The sequence below is a fragment of the Peromyscus maniculatus genome, chromosome 21 (assembly GCF_049852395.1).
Source record: "Peromyscus maniculatus bairdii isolate BWxNUB_F1_BW_parent chromosome 21, HU_Pman_BW_mat_3.1, whole genome shotgun sequence".
Classification (NCBI taxonomy): Eukaryota; Metazoa; Chordata; class Mammalia; order Rodentia; family Cricetidae; genus Peromyscus; species Peromyscus maniculatus.
In genome coordinates, this window is record NC_134872.1 from 3798958 (window position 1) to 3813764 (window position 14807).

The 14807-nt window shown below is 52.4% G+C and overlaps 1 protein-coding gene across 1 annotated transcript; it reads right to left on the bottom strand.

The window, feature by feature from the left end:
- Positions 1-6244: 6244 nt before the first annotated feature.
- LOC102914937 (HLA class II histocompatibility antigen, DO alpha chain) lies at positions 6245-9557 on the bottom strand. Its single transcript, XM_006997048.4, has 5 exons — positions 9400-9557; positions 7700-7948; positions 7205-7486; positions 7004-7114; positions 6245-6509 (listed from the first exon to the last, which is right to left on the bottom strand). The coding sequence occupies exons 1-5, from the start codon at positions 9479-9481 to the stop codon at positions 6481-6483; spliced, it is 753 nt and encodes a 250-aa protein (XP_006997110.1). The 5' UTR covers positions 9482-9557; the 3' UTR covers positions 6245-6480.
- Between the last annotated feature and the right edge of the window lie 5250 nt (positions 9558-14807).

Genomic DNA, 14807 nt, shown 5'->3' on the forward strand with positions numbered 1-14807 from the left:
GGCGGTGGAGGTGAATGAAGGAATCATAGAGCATCACACAGAGCTTCCCAGCCACCTCAGGCAAGCTACGTGATTTGAATGGTACGTTCCTCCTACGTGAAGTGGGGTGGTTGTACAGACAGGGAGTGGGGCCTATAAGGCGGAATAACACTTGTCCCTGATCTCTCCTCGTATTTCGGTCTGTGACACAAGGCAACAGTGATGTCGCCTCAGAAACCCTCCTTCCTCTTCTGGCTTTGAATTTTCCGAAGCCTGCTTCCTACTAACTACATCGGTTGTCCTAAACATGGGTGAAGGCACCTTGGAATGCAAGGCAGAGAGAGAGACCCTCCCAGCCCAGAGTGTACTGTGGTCTGTAGCTGGAGTTTTCTCCAGTCCCACCCAAGCCGCAGCTGCTCAGACCCAAGTAAACACTCAGAGACTTATATTACTTATAAACTATATGGCTGTGGCAGGCTTCTTGCTATCTAGTTCTTATATCGTAAATTAACCCATTTCTATTAATCTATACCTTGCCATGTGGCTCGTGGCTTACTGGTACTTTACATCTTACTTCTCATGGTGGCGGCAGCTGGCAGCGTCTCCTCTCTCAGTCTTCCATGTCCCAGAATTCTCTTCTCTCTTGTCCTGCCTATACTATACTTCCTGCCTGGCTACCAGCCAATCAGCGTTTTATTTATTAATCAATCAGAGCAACACATTCACAGCATACAGAAAGACATCACCCATCATGGGTCCTAACAGCCTGCTCCCCCTCAGCACCTACGGCAGATGGGGAGGCCCCAGGGGAGAGGGAGGCAGAGGCTGGTGCATCTTTTTGCAGGCACTAGGAACCACTGCTCACCAAAGGCTTTGCCTGCCTTAAGTCCAGGAAATAGTGGCCAAGAATCATGCAGGTTTGGACACAGCACGCCCCTGCTTGGAATCAGTATCAGCATCCTGGAATAAGCTGGAGAGGCAGGAAGGGAGACTTCTCTGGGGGCCTCAGGACTTTGTGAAAATTGGGGGACAGACCCTTTAATAACCATGAGCAAGAGACAACCCAACAACGAAGGCCTCACAGCTCTAAGATTTAAAGATGTTTCCAAACTCTTGACTTTATGAATAAGATGTAATATCACCACACATGAAAAGAGCACTCACCATGCTGAGCCTGGGACCCCAGCTACTGGAGGCTGAAGCCAGATTTCAAGTTCAAGGCCAGCCTGGGCTACAGTGAGCAAAAGCCAGCCTGAGCAACTTAGGGAGACCTTGTCTTAAAATAGAAATGAAGACAGAGCTGAGTGGGAGAGTATTGCCTGGTGTGGCTTCAGTCCCCAGGGAGAGACTCATTCATCACATGGCCTCGACTGGGCCAGTCAGCGTGGTGAACCAGTGCAGGCCAGTGGAAGCAGGCTGAGGGGGTGAGTAAAGCAGAGGTAAGCAGACCGTGCCACGTGCTGGGAGTGCCGGGCACAGCCCTTCCCTGTTCCAGAGGAACAAAAAGTGTTGAAAGGCAGACACACCAATGTGCTACGTTCCACCGAGAGTCGGAATGGGGGCTGGGGAGGGGGGGAGGCTTCCCAGCACTGACATTTAACCTGGGCCCGGGGACCGCCAGGCAGGGTTTGGCAGAAGAAGGTAAATCTGCCACGCAGAGTAGCTTATGCAAAGTCAAACAGACAAGTGAAAGTTGGGGCTTAAAGCAGCGGCTATTTTGGGGGAAGTTTCTAGAACTAAGGTTTAAAGCTGTGGCAGTTTGAGAAGGATGCTCACCCCGTCGGGGAGGGGGCGCCCGTGTGAATGTGAGACAGGAGGAAAGTGCTGCTCACACTCACTCCGAGCTCCAGAACTCCGAATGTCCTTTGGCTTTTCAGCTGGAAGCTGAGCGACCGGAGACGCGGCTTGGACGTTCTCGTGGGAATTATTTCCAACCTTGACCTTTACACTGCTCGCGGTACTGTCCAAGGGTCAGAGTGGAAGGAGACCACGTTCCTCCACCCACATCACACAGAGCTGGCCGCCTCTGCGTGCACTCTCTGAAGCCGAGGAGCATGTGACCCGACAGAAGGAGGCACCAGCCCGTGGAAGGGCGGTGACTGGAGACAGGAACGAGAGACCCTGAGGAGATGCCAGGGTGACGGCTGTGTCGCCAAGGACTAATTAGTAAGAGCAGACACACTTCTGAGAGTTCTTTTTACCTGATCAGAAGTTGGGAGGGGGCCTGGTGTGTCTGAATTTTGATTGGTTAACGGCAGGCACACCCAAAATCGAACAAAAAGGAAGTGAACTAAGGCCCCAGGGAAACGGGAAATCATCCAGAGGAGAGCTGGTGGTTGGCTCTGCGGCTTACTCCTTGTGGGCAGGGATCTAACGGTGAGCTCCGAGCCAGCCGGAGTCACAAGATTCTGCTGCAAGTCGAGGTGATGTTGGAAGGGGGGGGGGGGGGGCGTGGGAACCTGGACGGTGGTGAAAGCCAGGCTTGACTGTCTCCTCCCCTGCCGTAGTAGATAGATATAGCAAGCTTTCTCTTTGGGCTACTACCCGGCTCCCCAATACAGACCTGGGGGACTTATTCGTAGTCATGAGTGCTGGGCCTTAGCTCAGGCCTGTCCCCAGCCAGCTTCTCTACTTTAAATTAGTCGGTTTCTCTTCATCTATGTTCTGCCTCGGGGCTTTTACCTTTCTTTCCTTCTGTGTGTATTAATTTCCTGCTTCCTTCAGGCCCCGCTGACTGGTGCCTGGCATCTCCCTCTCTTTCTCCTTTCTTCTCTCCAGCCTAGAGTCCTCCTCCTATTTATTCTCTCTGCCCTTCAGCCCCGCCCATCCCTTCTCTGCCTAGCCATTGGCCATTCAGCTCTTTATTAGACCAGTCAGGTGCCTCAGGCTGGCAACACATCTTTACATCTTTAAACAAATGCAACATAACAAATGTAACACATCTTTACATAGTTAAAGTACTATTCCACAACAGAAACAAATGTAACAAACACATCTTTACGTGTTTAAGTACTATTCCACAATAGAAACAAATGTAACACCTTTACATAAAGCACTATTCCACAACATGAACTAATATAACACCTTTACGTAGTTAAAGTTTACATAGTTCCACAACAGAAAGAGAACACACAAAACCTAAAGCTAAAGAATTGGGATATGTGCTGATGTACCTCTGATCCCAATGGAGGCTGACAGGTCACTGTGAGTTCAAGGCCAGCCTGGTCTACACAGCCAGTTCCAGGACAGCCAGGCTATGTAATGGAACCCTGTTTCAAAAAAAAAGAAAAGAAAAGAAAAGAAAAGAAAATCCATCAAGATGTAGTAATCCATCCCATGTGGTGTAGACAGGAGATCATTTCCAACTGCTGTAGTCTGCTTCCCGTTAACAAAATGCTATCATCCTTTCAAAGATTTACTTAGTTCATAGTTCTGGAACATCAAGGACACGATGCCGGGGTCTGGTGAGGACCCGAAGACGGGGAAGAAGGGAGTGTATGGGAGGAGAGAGCACATTGCCGGAGAGGAGTCGGGATCAGGCTGCCCACTACAACTCACTGGCCAGAGCGCCTTCAATCCCTCCCTGGGGCAATGTCCCCAGTGACCTAAGAACCTCCCCTTGACCTCAGGCCTTAAAGGCCCCTCTACCTCACCACCACCAACCCTGAGGACCAAGTTCCGCACCATGGGGTAGGGTGGGGGGGCAAACCACATCCGAGTCACAGCAGAGTCTGTTAGGACGGTTGGAAGTTATTGTCTCTAAGGATGAAGCCACAGTAAGAGAGGGAGCGTGGAGGGTTGGTCACAAATCCTGTAGACCTTTAAGCTGTGCCCAGAGGGGCTCTGAGGAAGCCATCGCAGAAATCTCAGTGAAATTGGGGGAGGGGGTGGGGGGAGTGGCAGGGTTGGCTGGAGGACAGGACAGAAAGGGGGGTTGGTGCTGTCATTATGTGGGAGAGGTGATGTTTGTTACCTGGAGGAAAACACCCTATGATGGGGGAGCTGGAACCACAGGAAGAGGCGGAGCCCAAAGGGAGTCAGTGAGTGAATATGGAGGCCAATGGTAAAGATGAACTGTGCCGTCTTCCAAGAGCGAGGCTATCCGCTCTTGCTGCAGCCCAATGGGTACGTTTGGGCTGTGGGACCTTATCCCTGCTCTAAGTAGATTGGACTGGGATGGATGCCCACCCCAGGTTTGGCTAGTTGTTCATTTTCCAAGTATTTGAAAGGGAGTTAGTCCTGTGGGTGGTAATGACAGGTGAGGGCTGTGGCTACCATGCAGGCTGAGCACAGGGCACAGTGGCTACCATGTGGGCTGAGCACAGAGCTGTGGCTACCATGTGGGCTGAGCACAGAGCTGTGGCTACCATGCGGGCTGAGCACAGGGGACCGTGGCTACCACGTGGGCTGAGCACAGAGCTGTGGCTACCATGCGGGCTGAGCACTGGGGACTGTGACTACCATGTGGACTGAGCACAGAGCTGTGGCTACCATGCGGGCTGAGCACTGGGGACTGTGACTACCATGTGGGCTGAGCACAGAGCTGTGGCTACCATGTGGGCTGAGCACTGGGGACCGTGGCTACCATGTGGGCTGAGCACAGAGCTGTGGCTACCATGTGGGCTGAGCACAGAGCTGTGGCTACCATGTGGGCTGAGCACAGAGCTGTGGCTACCATGTGGGCTGAGCACAGGGCTGTGGCTACCATGCGGCTGCCATGTGGCCCAGCAAGGAGATAGGCTGAGTTCTGCCGGCTTGTCGGGTCCCAGCTCTGTTCCCAGGAGACAGGACAAACCAGGCCTGGGTTTGGTGTGCCGCCCGAGTGCCTTTATGGTAAACAGCTTCTCCTTGGGTGTAGAAGATCTTGCTGCTGCTGGCAAACAGAAACTTTGACTTTAGACAACTTTGCCCACTTCCTCGGCACTTCTGGTAGACCTGCTCTCTCCTGGGACGCCTACAAAGTCTTTCTTCATCAACCCTTTCCTTCCCAGGACCAAACTCAGAGTTTAAGCCGGAGTTGTGGTTCTATTTATATCTTGATCAACGTGGATGCTTTAGCAAACCACAAACCCAGTTTCTCCAGAAGGATTGGTCCAACTCAGACCTCAGGGTGCCCTGCCAACGGCCCCTAGTAGTACCTGTGTCAGCCTAGGATCGGGACAGTGACATTAGAGTCATCTGGAGTGTGTTAAGAAGTCGCTACCTTCCTAACCTGAGACCCTAATCCAGAAGATCCCGAGAGATTCCTAAGGCATTTCCTTGGAAACCCCAAATCTGTGTCACTCATTTGGTGATTGACACAAATGACCTGTATGTTCTTTGTGTGTTTCAGGTTTGCTCATGGTTAAAATCTTCTGTATCACATGGTTAGAGAGAGCTGTTTTTTGAGACAGGATTTCTCTGTGTTAACAGTCTGGCTGTTCTGGAGCTCACGCTGTAGACCAGGCTGGCCTAGAACTCACAGAGATCTGCCTGGCTCTGGCTCCCGAGTGCTGGGATTAAAGGCATGCGCCACCACTGCCCGGCTTGGTCTTTTTCTCTTTTAAGATTTAATTATTATTTCAATTTGAAATATTTCAATATTTTCAATTAGTAAAGTTTTGCCTGCATTAGTAAAGTATGTCTGTGCACCCCATGTGTGCCTGATGCCTGGGGTGGTGGTGGCAGAAGAGGACTCAGGATCCTCTGGAACTGGAGTTACAGATGGTTGTGAGCCACCATCTGGGAAGTGCTGGTAGGTGCTGGGCATTGAACCCAGGTCTTCTGCAAGAGCAGCCAGCGTTCTAACCATTGAGCCATCTCTCCAGCCCGGGATCTCCTGCCTCCAAGTATCTTGCAGACCTACTCTGCTGTCCTCCTGCCTAATATGACGAACACCACTGAAGGCCGCAGCCATCCTAAGCCTTGGGCAGCTGTTTGTTATTCACAAGATGCGATTGACGTCCAAAAGGGAGATGGTGTTCCCGTAGGAGCGGAATCCCTGTGAGAGCTCCTCGCCCAGTGCCTTACAAAGCTGTCACTGTTGGCGGGAGTTGCCATAGTCGGATACTCTGTATCCCTTTCCTTGAGGTCTGCACCAGGGAGATGAATTTCCTGAAGCCCTGGAGAAACGGCCAGCTGACAAGGTGTGGGCCAAACAAGGCACAGACCGGCCGGCAATCACCACCGTGGCCATGCTGGGTGGTCACCACCCGGAACTCCTCCTGGTGCTCAGTATCCCTCAGCTGTAACTTTTGCCCCAGACCCCAAACAAAGGACAAAGGGCAAACACCATAAGAGAATTTAGTGCGGCTGCCAGAGGTTTGGATGAATCAGAGCTGTGGGTGCACTGGGTAGGAGGGTCACAGACTGTGCCCCCCAAGTTCTACCTGGAGTTTGGGGGCCAGAAAATGAGGGACCTGTAGAACAGAGGTCGATGCCACTGGAGGTCAGCAATGTAGTAGGCTAGAGCTGAGCATGCAGAAGCTTCCAGAAGCTTGCGGGGAATCCACAGGGCATCTCTCACGGGGTTCTCTTATAGGAGTGGTTACCTAAAGTAGCAAAACCCAGATGGCCAAGGCCGTTCACATTCACTTGCCCACCTTGTCCAAACCCTGCTTTCCTTTTTCCTATTCCCTCCCCTCCTGTTCCCTCCCCTCCCCTCCCCTCCCCTCCCCTCCCCTCCCCTCCCCTCCCCTCCCCTCCTCTTCTCTCCCCTCCTCTTCTCTCCCCTCCCCTCCCCTCCCCTCCTCTTCTCTCCCCTCCCCTCCTCTTCCCTCCCCTCCCCTCCCCTTCCCTCTTCTTCCCCCCTCCCCTCCCCTCCTCTTCCCTCCCCTCCCCTCCTCTTCTCTCCCCTCCCCTCCCCTCCTCTTCCCTCCTCTCTCCTCCCCTCCCCTTCCCTCCCCTCCCTTTTCCCCCCTTCCTCTCCCCTCACCACTGCTTGTCACAGTCTCTGATCTCCCCTCCCTGACACACACAAGCCCTCCTCCCTTCACCCCCAGACTCCCGCGGCTTCCGCGCCTGTGGACACTGGGCATGCGCGTACCTGTGATGATGAGAACCGTGCCCAGAAGGAAGCCCACAAAGCCGACGGCCAGGCCCAGGCCACAGACCAGCGTCTCTGTGGTGTCTGGTGGTGGGGTAAGCACCTGGGGCTCTGGGAGAGGAAGCAAGGGTCAGAGGGCACAGGAAGGGACCTGGAGTAGAGGAGACATGGACGTGAACGGGCTAGCACGGGGTTCCATACCCCAGTGCCGCAGGAGCGGTGCGTCCAGGCCCCAGTGCTCTACCCTGCAGTCGTACACGTCCTCGGCTGAGGGCACGAAGGTCAGGTAGTGGAACTTCCGGAACCTGTGGTTAGGCTGGGAGTAGAAGCTGGTCTGGGTCACTCCCTTGGTGACGGGCTGGTTGTTGCGCAGCCAGGTGATGCTGATCACAGGGGGAAAGATATCTTCCACCATGCAGATGAGGACATTGGGCTTTCCCAGCTCCACGCGAGACTTGGGGAGGACGGTCACCCTGGGAGGCACTAGGAGGAATGAGACCCTGAATCCCAAAGTCCCATCCCTTACAGCGGGGCCTCATTAGGGTCAAGATTAAGGGACACTTCCTCCCATGTGGCCACCTGCAGAGGCGCTCTGGGGTGGTACCTACTGGGGCAGGGGGACACTGGAGAGGGATGGGGGTTCCTGTCCAGTCCCCTCCCCTGCCTAGTTAGGGGGGCAGAGGGAGGGCCAGGTACCACTGATGGCTCTGGTTCGGTTGGAGCGTTCCACCAAGACGTCCAGATGAGCTCCGATCATGGCAATGCTGTTCAGCCCACTCTGAAAGTTCGAGTATAGGAAGTCCCCAAACTCAGGCAGACGCCACACGACCTCCCTGCTCTTCAGGTCCACAGAGAAAATTTGTTCCCCATCGAATTCGTGTGTGAACTGTCCAGAAGCATCGTAAGACTGGTAGAAGGCCGGCCCGTAGGAGCCCATGTGGTCAGCTGTGTTGGGTGAGGGCAGGATGGGAGGGAAGAGAAGCGTGCGTCACCCAGGTGTGTGACCTGCTGAGTCTCAGCCTGGCCTCGTCCTGGGCTGTGTGTGGGGACAGTCCTGTTATGCCATAGCAGACCCTTGAAGAGTTGCCGAGAGACGGAAGACAGAAGAGAGGGGACCCAGGGGGCGTGGCCAGTACACACATGGGGGAGCAAGCAAAGCAGGCTGGGAAAGGGGGTGCCCACCCTTGTCTCGGTTTCCGTTCCTCCATCATCTACTGTAACTGTAGCCACAGCCATGAGGTCAGGTCTTGTGTGTCAGATGGTAAAGTTGGCATTAGAAGGAAATGGTTAAGGGGAAGTACTGAAGGGGAGCAGCTGGCAAAGAGGCAGTGTACGAGTGGGTAAGGGACAGGGACAGACGGGGGCATGAAGGCTCCACCATGTGTGTACTGGCCACGCCCCCTCCATCTCTCGGCAACCCTTCAAGGGTTGCTATGGCACAACAGGACTGTCCTCACACACACAGCCCAGAGACTAGGGTGAGGGAAAGAACAGCTTTCCACAAGCCAGGCATGGTGACATAGTCCTGCCACCACAGCACTCAGAGGTGGAGGCAGGAGGATCATAAGTTCAAGACCAGCCTGGGCCACATAGTTCAATGAAATTCTGTCTTGTAAACACATGGAGGTGGAGAGGGAGAGAAAAGAGCCCAAAGCACTGTAGGATACACTGGACATTAAGTCAGGAGCTCAAGCCAAGTAGTGGTGGCGCACACCTTCAATCCCAGCACTTGGGAGGCAGAGGCAGGCGGATCTCCGAGTTCGAGGCCAGCCTGGTCTGCAGAGTGAGCCCCAGGACAGCCAGGGCTACACAGAGAAATCCTGACTCTAAAAAATAAATAAGTAAATAAATAAATCAGGAGTTCAAAGTTCACATCCCAGTTTTCATCTCAGAGAGTGGCAATTGAATGGATCTCACCCCATGGCAGAGTACTCAGTTTCCTGGATATCTGGGGCTACATCTCAGCTCTTTCAGAGCTCTACAGTTATGAGCTGAAACTGTCGTGTGTCCAGCGTGGTGTCCAATGGAGGAAATCAGTCTTTGGTGTGCGGGTCAGGAGCTCACGTACAGACACAGTGGAGAATGCTTCAGTGAAGCCGGACAAGAATTGAACGTTGCAAGCCAGGAAGTGGTAGAGGAGCCAGGGTGCCGTGAGGTGAGGCCGGTGAGGGCATGGGCCTCAGAAAAGAGGAAGAGATGAGGAGGACTGTGAATGTAAAAGGAGCCCAGAGGAGACCCTGGCAGCCCGTAGCTGGTTCCCGAGTGGATGTGACAGAGTGGCAGGGATTTGTCTACGGGGGAGGGAGTTGCCCACGTACCAGAGACAGAGAGAGACACTCTCCCCCTGTGCTGTCTCCCCACGCCTCCTCCCACCCCCAGGTGTCCCCACCACTTACCCTTGATGGCCCGTACTCCCTGGGGACTCAGGAAGGTTATCAGGGTGCGGAGAACCAGGACCAGCTCCACACGGAGTACCATTGCTCTGGGGAGGGGCTGCTGCTCTAACAACGTCTATTTGGGGAGCGAGCGGGCAAGATGGAGGTAAAGAGAAACAGAGTCTAGGTTAGGGGAAGACCCTTGCTGTCAGCAACCAATCAGAGCAGTTCTCTGAGTTAACGGGTCTGTTGCTAGGTGAAGAAGCCAAGAGTCTGGGTGAGAAGGTGGAGGATGAAGGCTGAGGGTCACCTGTCACTTCATCCTTTAAGAAGGGGCTCCAGGAAAGGGGCAGGGAGGTCTCAGAGCAGCTGTGCTGGGACAAAGCCTCCATCTGGACCATGATAGGAGGAACCTGATTTTTCCCGTAGGTCCCTCGGGACAAATTTGGGGTAAAAATATGAAATAAAATGCACTAAGAAAGTTAGGCAAATCAATGGATAAAATAAACCATAGAATAAAAACCCTTTAAATCTGTAAATTGTTCTCAAAAACATTATTTTATTTTATCCAGTAAGAAAGAATGTGAGGGCTGGAGAGATGGCTCACAGGTTAAGAGCACTGGCTGTTCTTCCACAGGTCCTGAGTTCAATTCCCAGCAACCACAAGGTGGCTCACAACCATCCGTAATGAGATCTGGCACCCTCTTCTGGCCTGCAGGCATACATGCAGGCAGAATACTGTATACATAATAAATAAAAAAAAAAAAAAAAAAAAAAGAATGTGAAGTGGATGGAGATGCTTCACCTGAAGGAAAGCTACAGGCAGTTCCTACAACTGATGTGAGGCGGGCACAGGACGCTGGCAGTCTCCATTTGTCCCTTCTGGTCCCCAGGCACCCTCTTTCATGCTGGTCAGTGTAGCAGGCCTTTTTGGATCACCAGCCCCTAAATCAAGACAAAGAGGCTTACCATAATTATGAATGCTTGGCCTTCACTTAGGCCTGTTTCTAGCTAGTTTTTTGTTTTTGTTTTTGTTTTTTTTTTTAAGATTTATTTTATTTATTATAGAAACAGTGTTCTTTCTGCAAGTTTGCCTGTACACCAGAAGAGGGCGCCAGATTCTCATTACAGATGGTTGTGAGCCACCATGTGGTTGCTGGGAATTGAACTCAGGACCTCTGGAAAAGCAGTCAGTGCTCTTAACCTCTGAGCCATCTCTCCAGCCCTCTAGCTAGTTTTTTAAACTTTAATTTTAACCTGTATCTGTTAATCTATGTGTGGCCCCAACGCCCGTTTACCTCGTCTATGTATTGTCTATGCTGCTTTCCTGCTTCCTTCCTGTCTGTCTGGCCCCTGGCTGTCTGTCTGGTCCCTGGCTGTCTGTCTGTCTGGCCCCTGTCTGTCTGTCTGGCCCCTGTCTGTCTGTCTGACCCCTGGCTGTCTGGCTGACTCACCTTTTCTCTCTGCCAGCCAGCCCTGCCTATTCTTCCTCTGCCTATCTATTGGCCGTTCAGCTTTTTATTAGAGCAGTCAGGTGCCTTAGGCGGGCAAGGTGAAACAGCAACACATCTTTATACAGTTAAACAAATGTTCTATTCCACAACAGGCTTTTGCCTCTTGGTGGGCTCTCCCAATGGCTGGCACTGGAAGGACTCAATACAGAAAAAAGAGAGATGTTGGGCATGGCGGCACACACCTTTAATCCCAGCACTCTGGAGACAGAGGCAGGTGGATCTCTTATGTGTTGGAAGCCAGCCTAGTCTACATAGAGTGTTCCAGGACAGCCAGGGCTGCCCAGAGAGACCTTGTCTCAAAAAATAAAAATGGATAACTGTCTATTTATCCATAAGAACTCTCATCAAACTTCTGAAGGCCATTTGCCAAAGATGCTGAAGTAAACCATTTTCAAGCTTGGCTATATCTGAGAAATCTCCCGGGTCTTTGATTCCAAAGAGTCGCCCGTGGGGTTTGTAACAAATACAAATTTCTGGGGCTGGGGAGGTGGCTCTGTGGATAGAGAGCTTGCCTGAGTGTGGATTCCCAGGACACAGGAGAAGCCAGATGTGGTGGAGCACATCTGTAACCCCCAGCCCTGGGAAGGCAGAGACCGGCAGATCCATGAAACGTGTTGGCCAGCTAGTCTAGCCAAATAGGTGAGCTCCAGGTTCAGTGAGAGACCCCACTCAAAAAATAAGGTGGAGTGTCTTAGTTAGGGTTTTTTGCTGTGACAAAACGCCATGACCAAAAAGCAAGTTGAGGAGGAAAAGGTTTATTAGGCTCACACTTCAGCATTGCTGTTCATCACTGAAGGAAGTCGGGACAGGAACTCACACAGGGCAGGAACCTGGAGGCAGGAGCTGATGCAGAGGTCATGGAGGGTGCTGCTTACTGGCTTGCTTCCCCTCAGTTGCTCAGCCTGCTTTCTTACAGAACCCAGGACCAGCAGCCTAGGGATGGCACCACCCACCATGGGCTGGGCCTCCCCCATTGATCACTAAATGAGAAGATGCCTTACAGCTGGATCTCATGGAGGCATTTAATCAACTGAGGCTCCTTCCTCTCTGATGACTTTAGTGTGTCCTGCCCTGCCAGAAGACCAGAGTTCGGATACCAGCACCCACATGAGGCAGCTCACAATAGCCCGTAACTATGGCTCCGGGGGACCCGATGCCTCTAGTCTTGGTGGGCACCTGTGCTCTCAGGCACACTGAGACACACACATATGCATAATTAAAAATTAAATAAATCGGAGGCTGGAGAGATGGCTCAGTGGTTAGGAACACCTACTGCTCTTGCAGAGGATCTGGGTCAGGTTCTCAACACCCACAAGGCGGCTGTCAGCCATCTGTAATTCCAGTTCCCAGGGATCTGATGCCTCTTCTGGCCGCTATGGACACTGTATACATATGGTGCATATACACCCAGGCAAATGCGCATACATATCAAAATAAAAACACATCTTTAAAAAATTCATATCAATTCAAGTTATTGGTTACTTAACAAATACAGGTTCCTGGATTTCATCCAGAACTGAATGGGATTAGCCCAGGGTGGTTCTTGAGCAACCTGTGTGGCCCTACCTTCTGGTAAAACACTTTAGTGCCCTTTCCTCAGGACATGAGGGGTTCCTACCCCGAGGGAGCTGCCCACAGCTTCTGGCTGTGAATCTCAGCCCTCAGAGGGCTGAGCGCCCTAACTGATGGGACTCTAACCCGTGTCCTTTGTTTCTGTCCCCAGTGTCCACAACAAGGCCTGGTGCACAGAGTTCTCTCAGTAGATGTCTGCCAAATGAGGGAACCTCCTCTCAGCCTTGGCCCAGCCTGCACAGGTCCTCCCCGCATAGGTCCTCCCCGCATAGGTCCTCCCTGCATAGGTCCTCCCTGCATAGATCCTCCCTGCACAGGTCCTCCCTGCATAGGTCCTCCCTGCACAGGTCCTCCCTGCATAGATCCTCCCTGCATAGGTCCTCCCTGCATAGATCCTCCCTGCATAGGTCCTCCCTGCATAGATCCTCCCTGCATAGGTCCTCCCTGCATAGGTCCTCCCTGCATAGGTCCTCCCTGCATAGATCCTCCCCACATAGATCCTCCCTGCATAGGTCCTCCCCACATAGATCCTCCCTGCATAGGTCCTCCCTGCATAGATCCTCCCTGCATAGGTCCTCCCTGCATAGGTCCTCCCTGCATAGGTCCTCCCTGCACAGGTCCTCCCTGCATAGGTCCTCCCTGCACAGGTCCTCCCTGCACAGGTCCTCCCTGCATAGGTCCTCCCTGCATAGGTCCTCCCTGCACAGGTCCTCCCTGCACAGGTCCTCCCTGCATAGGTCCTCCCTGCATAGGTCCTCCCTGCATAGGTCCTCCCTGCATAGGTCCTCCCTGCATAGGTCCTCCCCGCACAGATCCTCCCTGCACAGGTCCTCCCTGCATAGGTCCTCCCCACATAGGTCCTCCCCGCACAGATCCTCCCTGCACAGGTCCTCCCTGAATAGATCCTCCCTGAATAGATCCTCCCCGCACAGGTCCTCCCTGCACAGGTCCTCCCTGCATAGATCCTCCCTGCACAGGTCCTCCCTGCAAAGGTCCTCCCCGCACAGGTCCTCCCTGCATAGATCCTCCCTGCCAAGGTCCTCCCCGCATAGATCTTCCCTGCACAGGTCCTCTCTGCATAGGTCTTCCCTTCATAGGTCCTCCCCACATAGGTCCTCCCCGCACAGATCCTCCCTGCACAGGTCCTCCCCGCATAGGTCCTCCCCCATCTTAGTCTCTCCTCCAGTGAGGCTGCAGCCCTGGGATGGCAGGACAAGAGATGGTGAAGTCTCAGGGAAAGCATGGTAACCACAGGGCTTCTCTGTTTAGTAATGGCTGAGTGAAGCTGAGTGGTTTTGAGATGGGAATCTCCCGGCGACACATCAAGAGAGGCCGCCCAAGTGCAGCTGTGGGTTTTTGTTTGTTTGTTTTCTTTTTCTTTCTGTCTTTTTTAATCACATTACATTTATTTGTTTGTTTGGGAGGGGGAATGTGTATACCAGGGCTCAGCTATGGTCAGAAGACAACTTGTACTTCTACCATGTGAGTCCAGAGGATCGCATGGTTGTCGGGCTTAGCAGCAAGCAGCTCCTGAGCCATTCCGCAGGCCCATACAGCAGTTCTAAAAGTTAAAAAAAAAAAAAAGTAAACATTCTAGCCAGGCATGGTGTTTAACCCCAACACTGAGAAGGCAGAAGCAGGCAGATTTCTGAGTCTGAGGCCAGTCTTAACAACTTAGAGAGTTCAAGGCCAGCGAGGGATACATAGTAACACCCTATGTGTGTGTTGGGGGGAGTGTAAGCATTGTAACAGACTTACTGATTTGGAACTTCTATGCTGAGGAAAGAGAGTAGGAAAATATTAAAAGTCTTTGTTTTCAGTAATTAAACCATTATTGTTTTTCGAGACAGGGTTTCTCTGTGTAGCTTTGGTGCCTTTCTTGGAACTTGCTTTGTAGACTAGGCTGGCCTCGAACTCACAGAGATCCGCCTGCCTCTGCCTCCCAAGTGCTGGGATTAAAGGCGTGCGCCACCACTGCCCAGCCATGGATTTTTCTTATTTCCATTTCTATTTGTAAATAAAAATGGTTGAATTTGAAAATATCCATGAGATGCCATCTTAATTTTAACTCATATATTAGAAGAAGCGAAAGTTTACCAAAAGATGTTTTATTACAGGCAGACTAGAGGAAGAGCCCAATCTCTTCCCTTAGGGAGTCGGACCGCTGCAGCCCTCAAACCGCATCCAAATGAATCTCCTTCATCCGAGTGTATTGCTGTCCCCTCTCCAGGGCCAACCCCAATGCTCAAACCCTCCCCGAAAGTGAGGTCAAAACCCTTGGTAACTGCTGCCATGGTGTCACTTGAAGCCACCTCGTCAAGAGAGACTTGTCATAAGTGACCT

What these genes read in the sequence shown, in the direction of transcription:
- LOC102914937 (XM_006997048.4), bottom strand. Translation starts at nt 9,481, where the DNA reads ATGGTACTCCGTGTGGAGCTGGTCCTGGTTCTCCGCACCCTGATAACC. An exon ending in GGGAGTACGGGCCATCAAGG is followed by an intron (nt 7,949 to 9,399) that starts GTAAGTGGTGGG and finishes CACCCAACACAG; the next exon opens with CTGACCACATGGGCTCCTAC. An exon ending in CCGAACCAGAGCCATCAGTG is followed by an intron (nt 7,487 to 7,699) that starts GTACCTGGCCCT and finishes CATTCCTCCTAG; the next exon opens with TGCCTCCCAGGGTGACCGTC.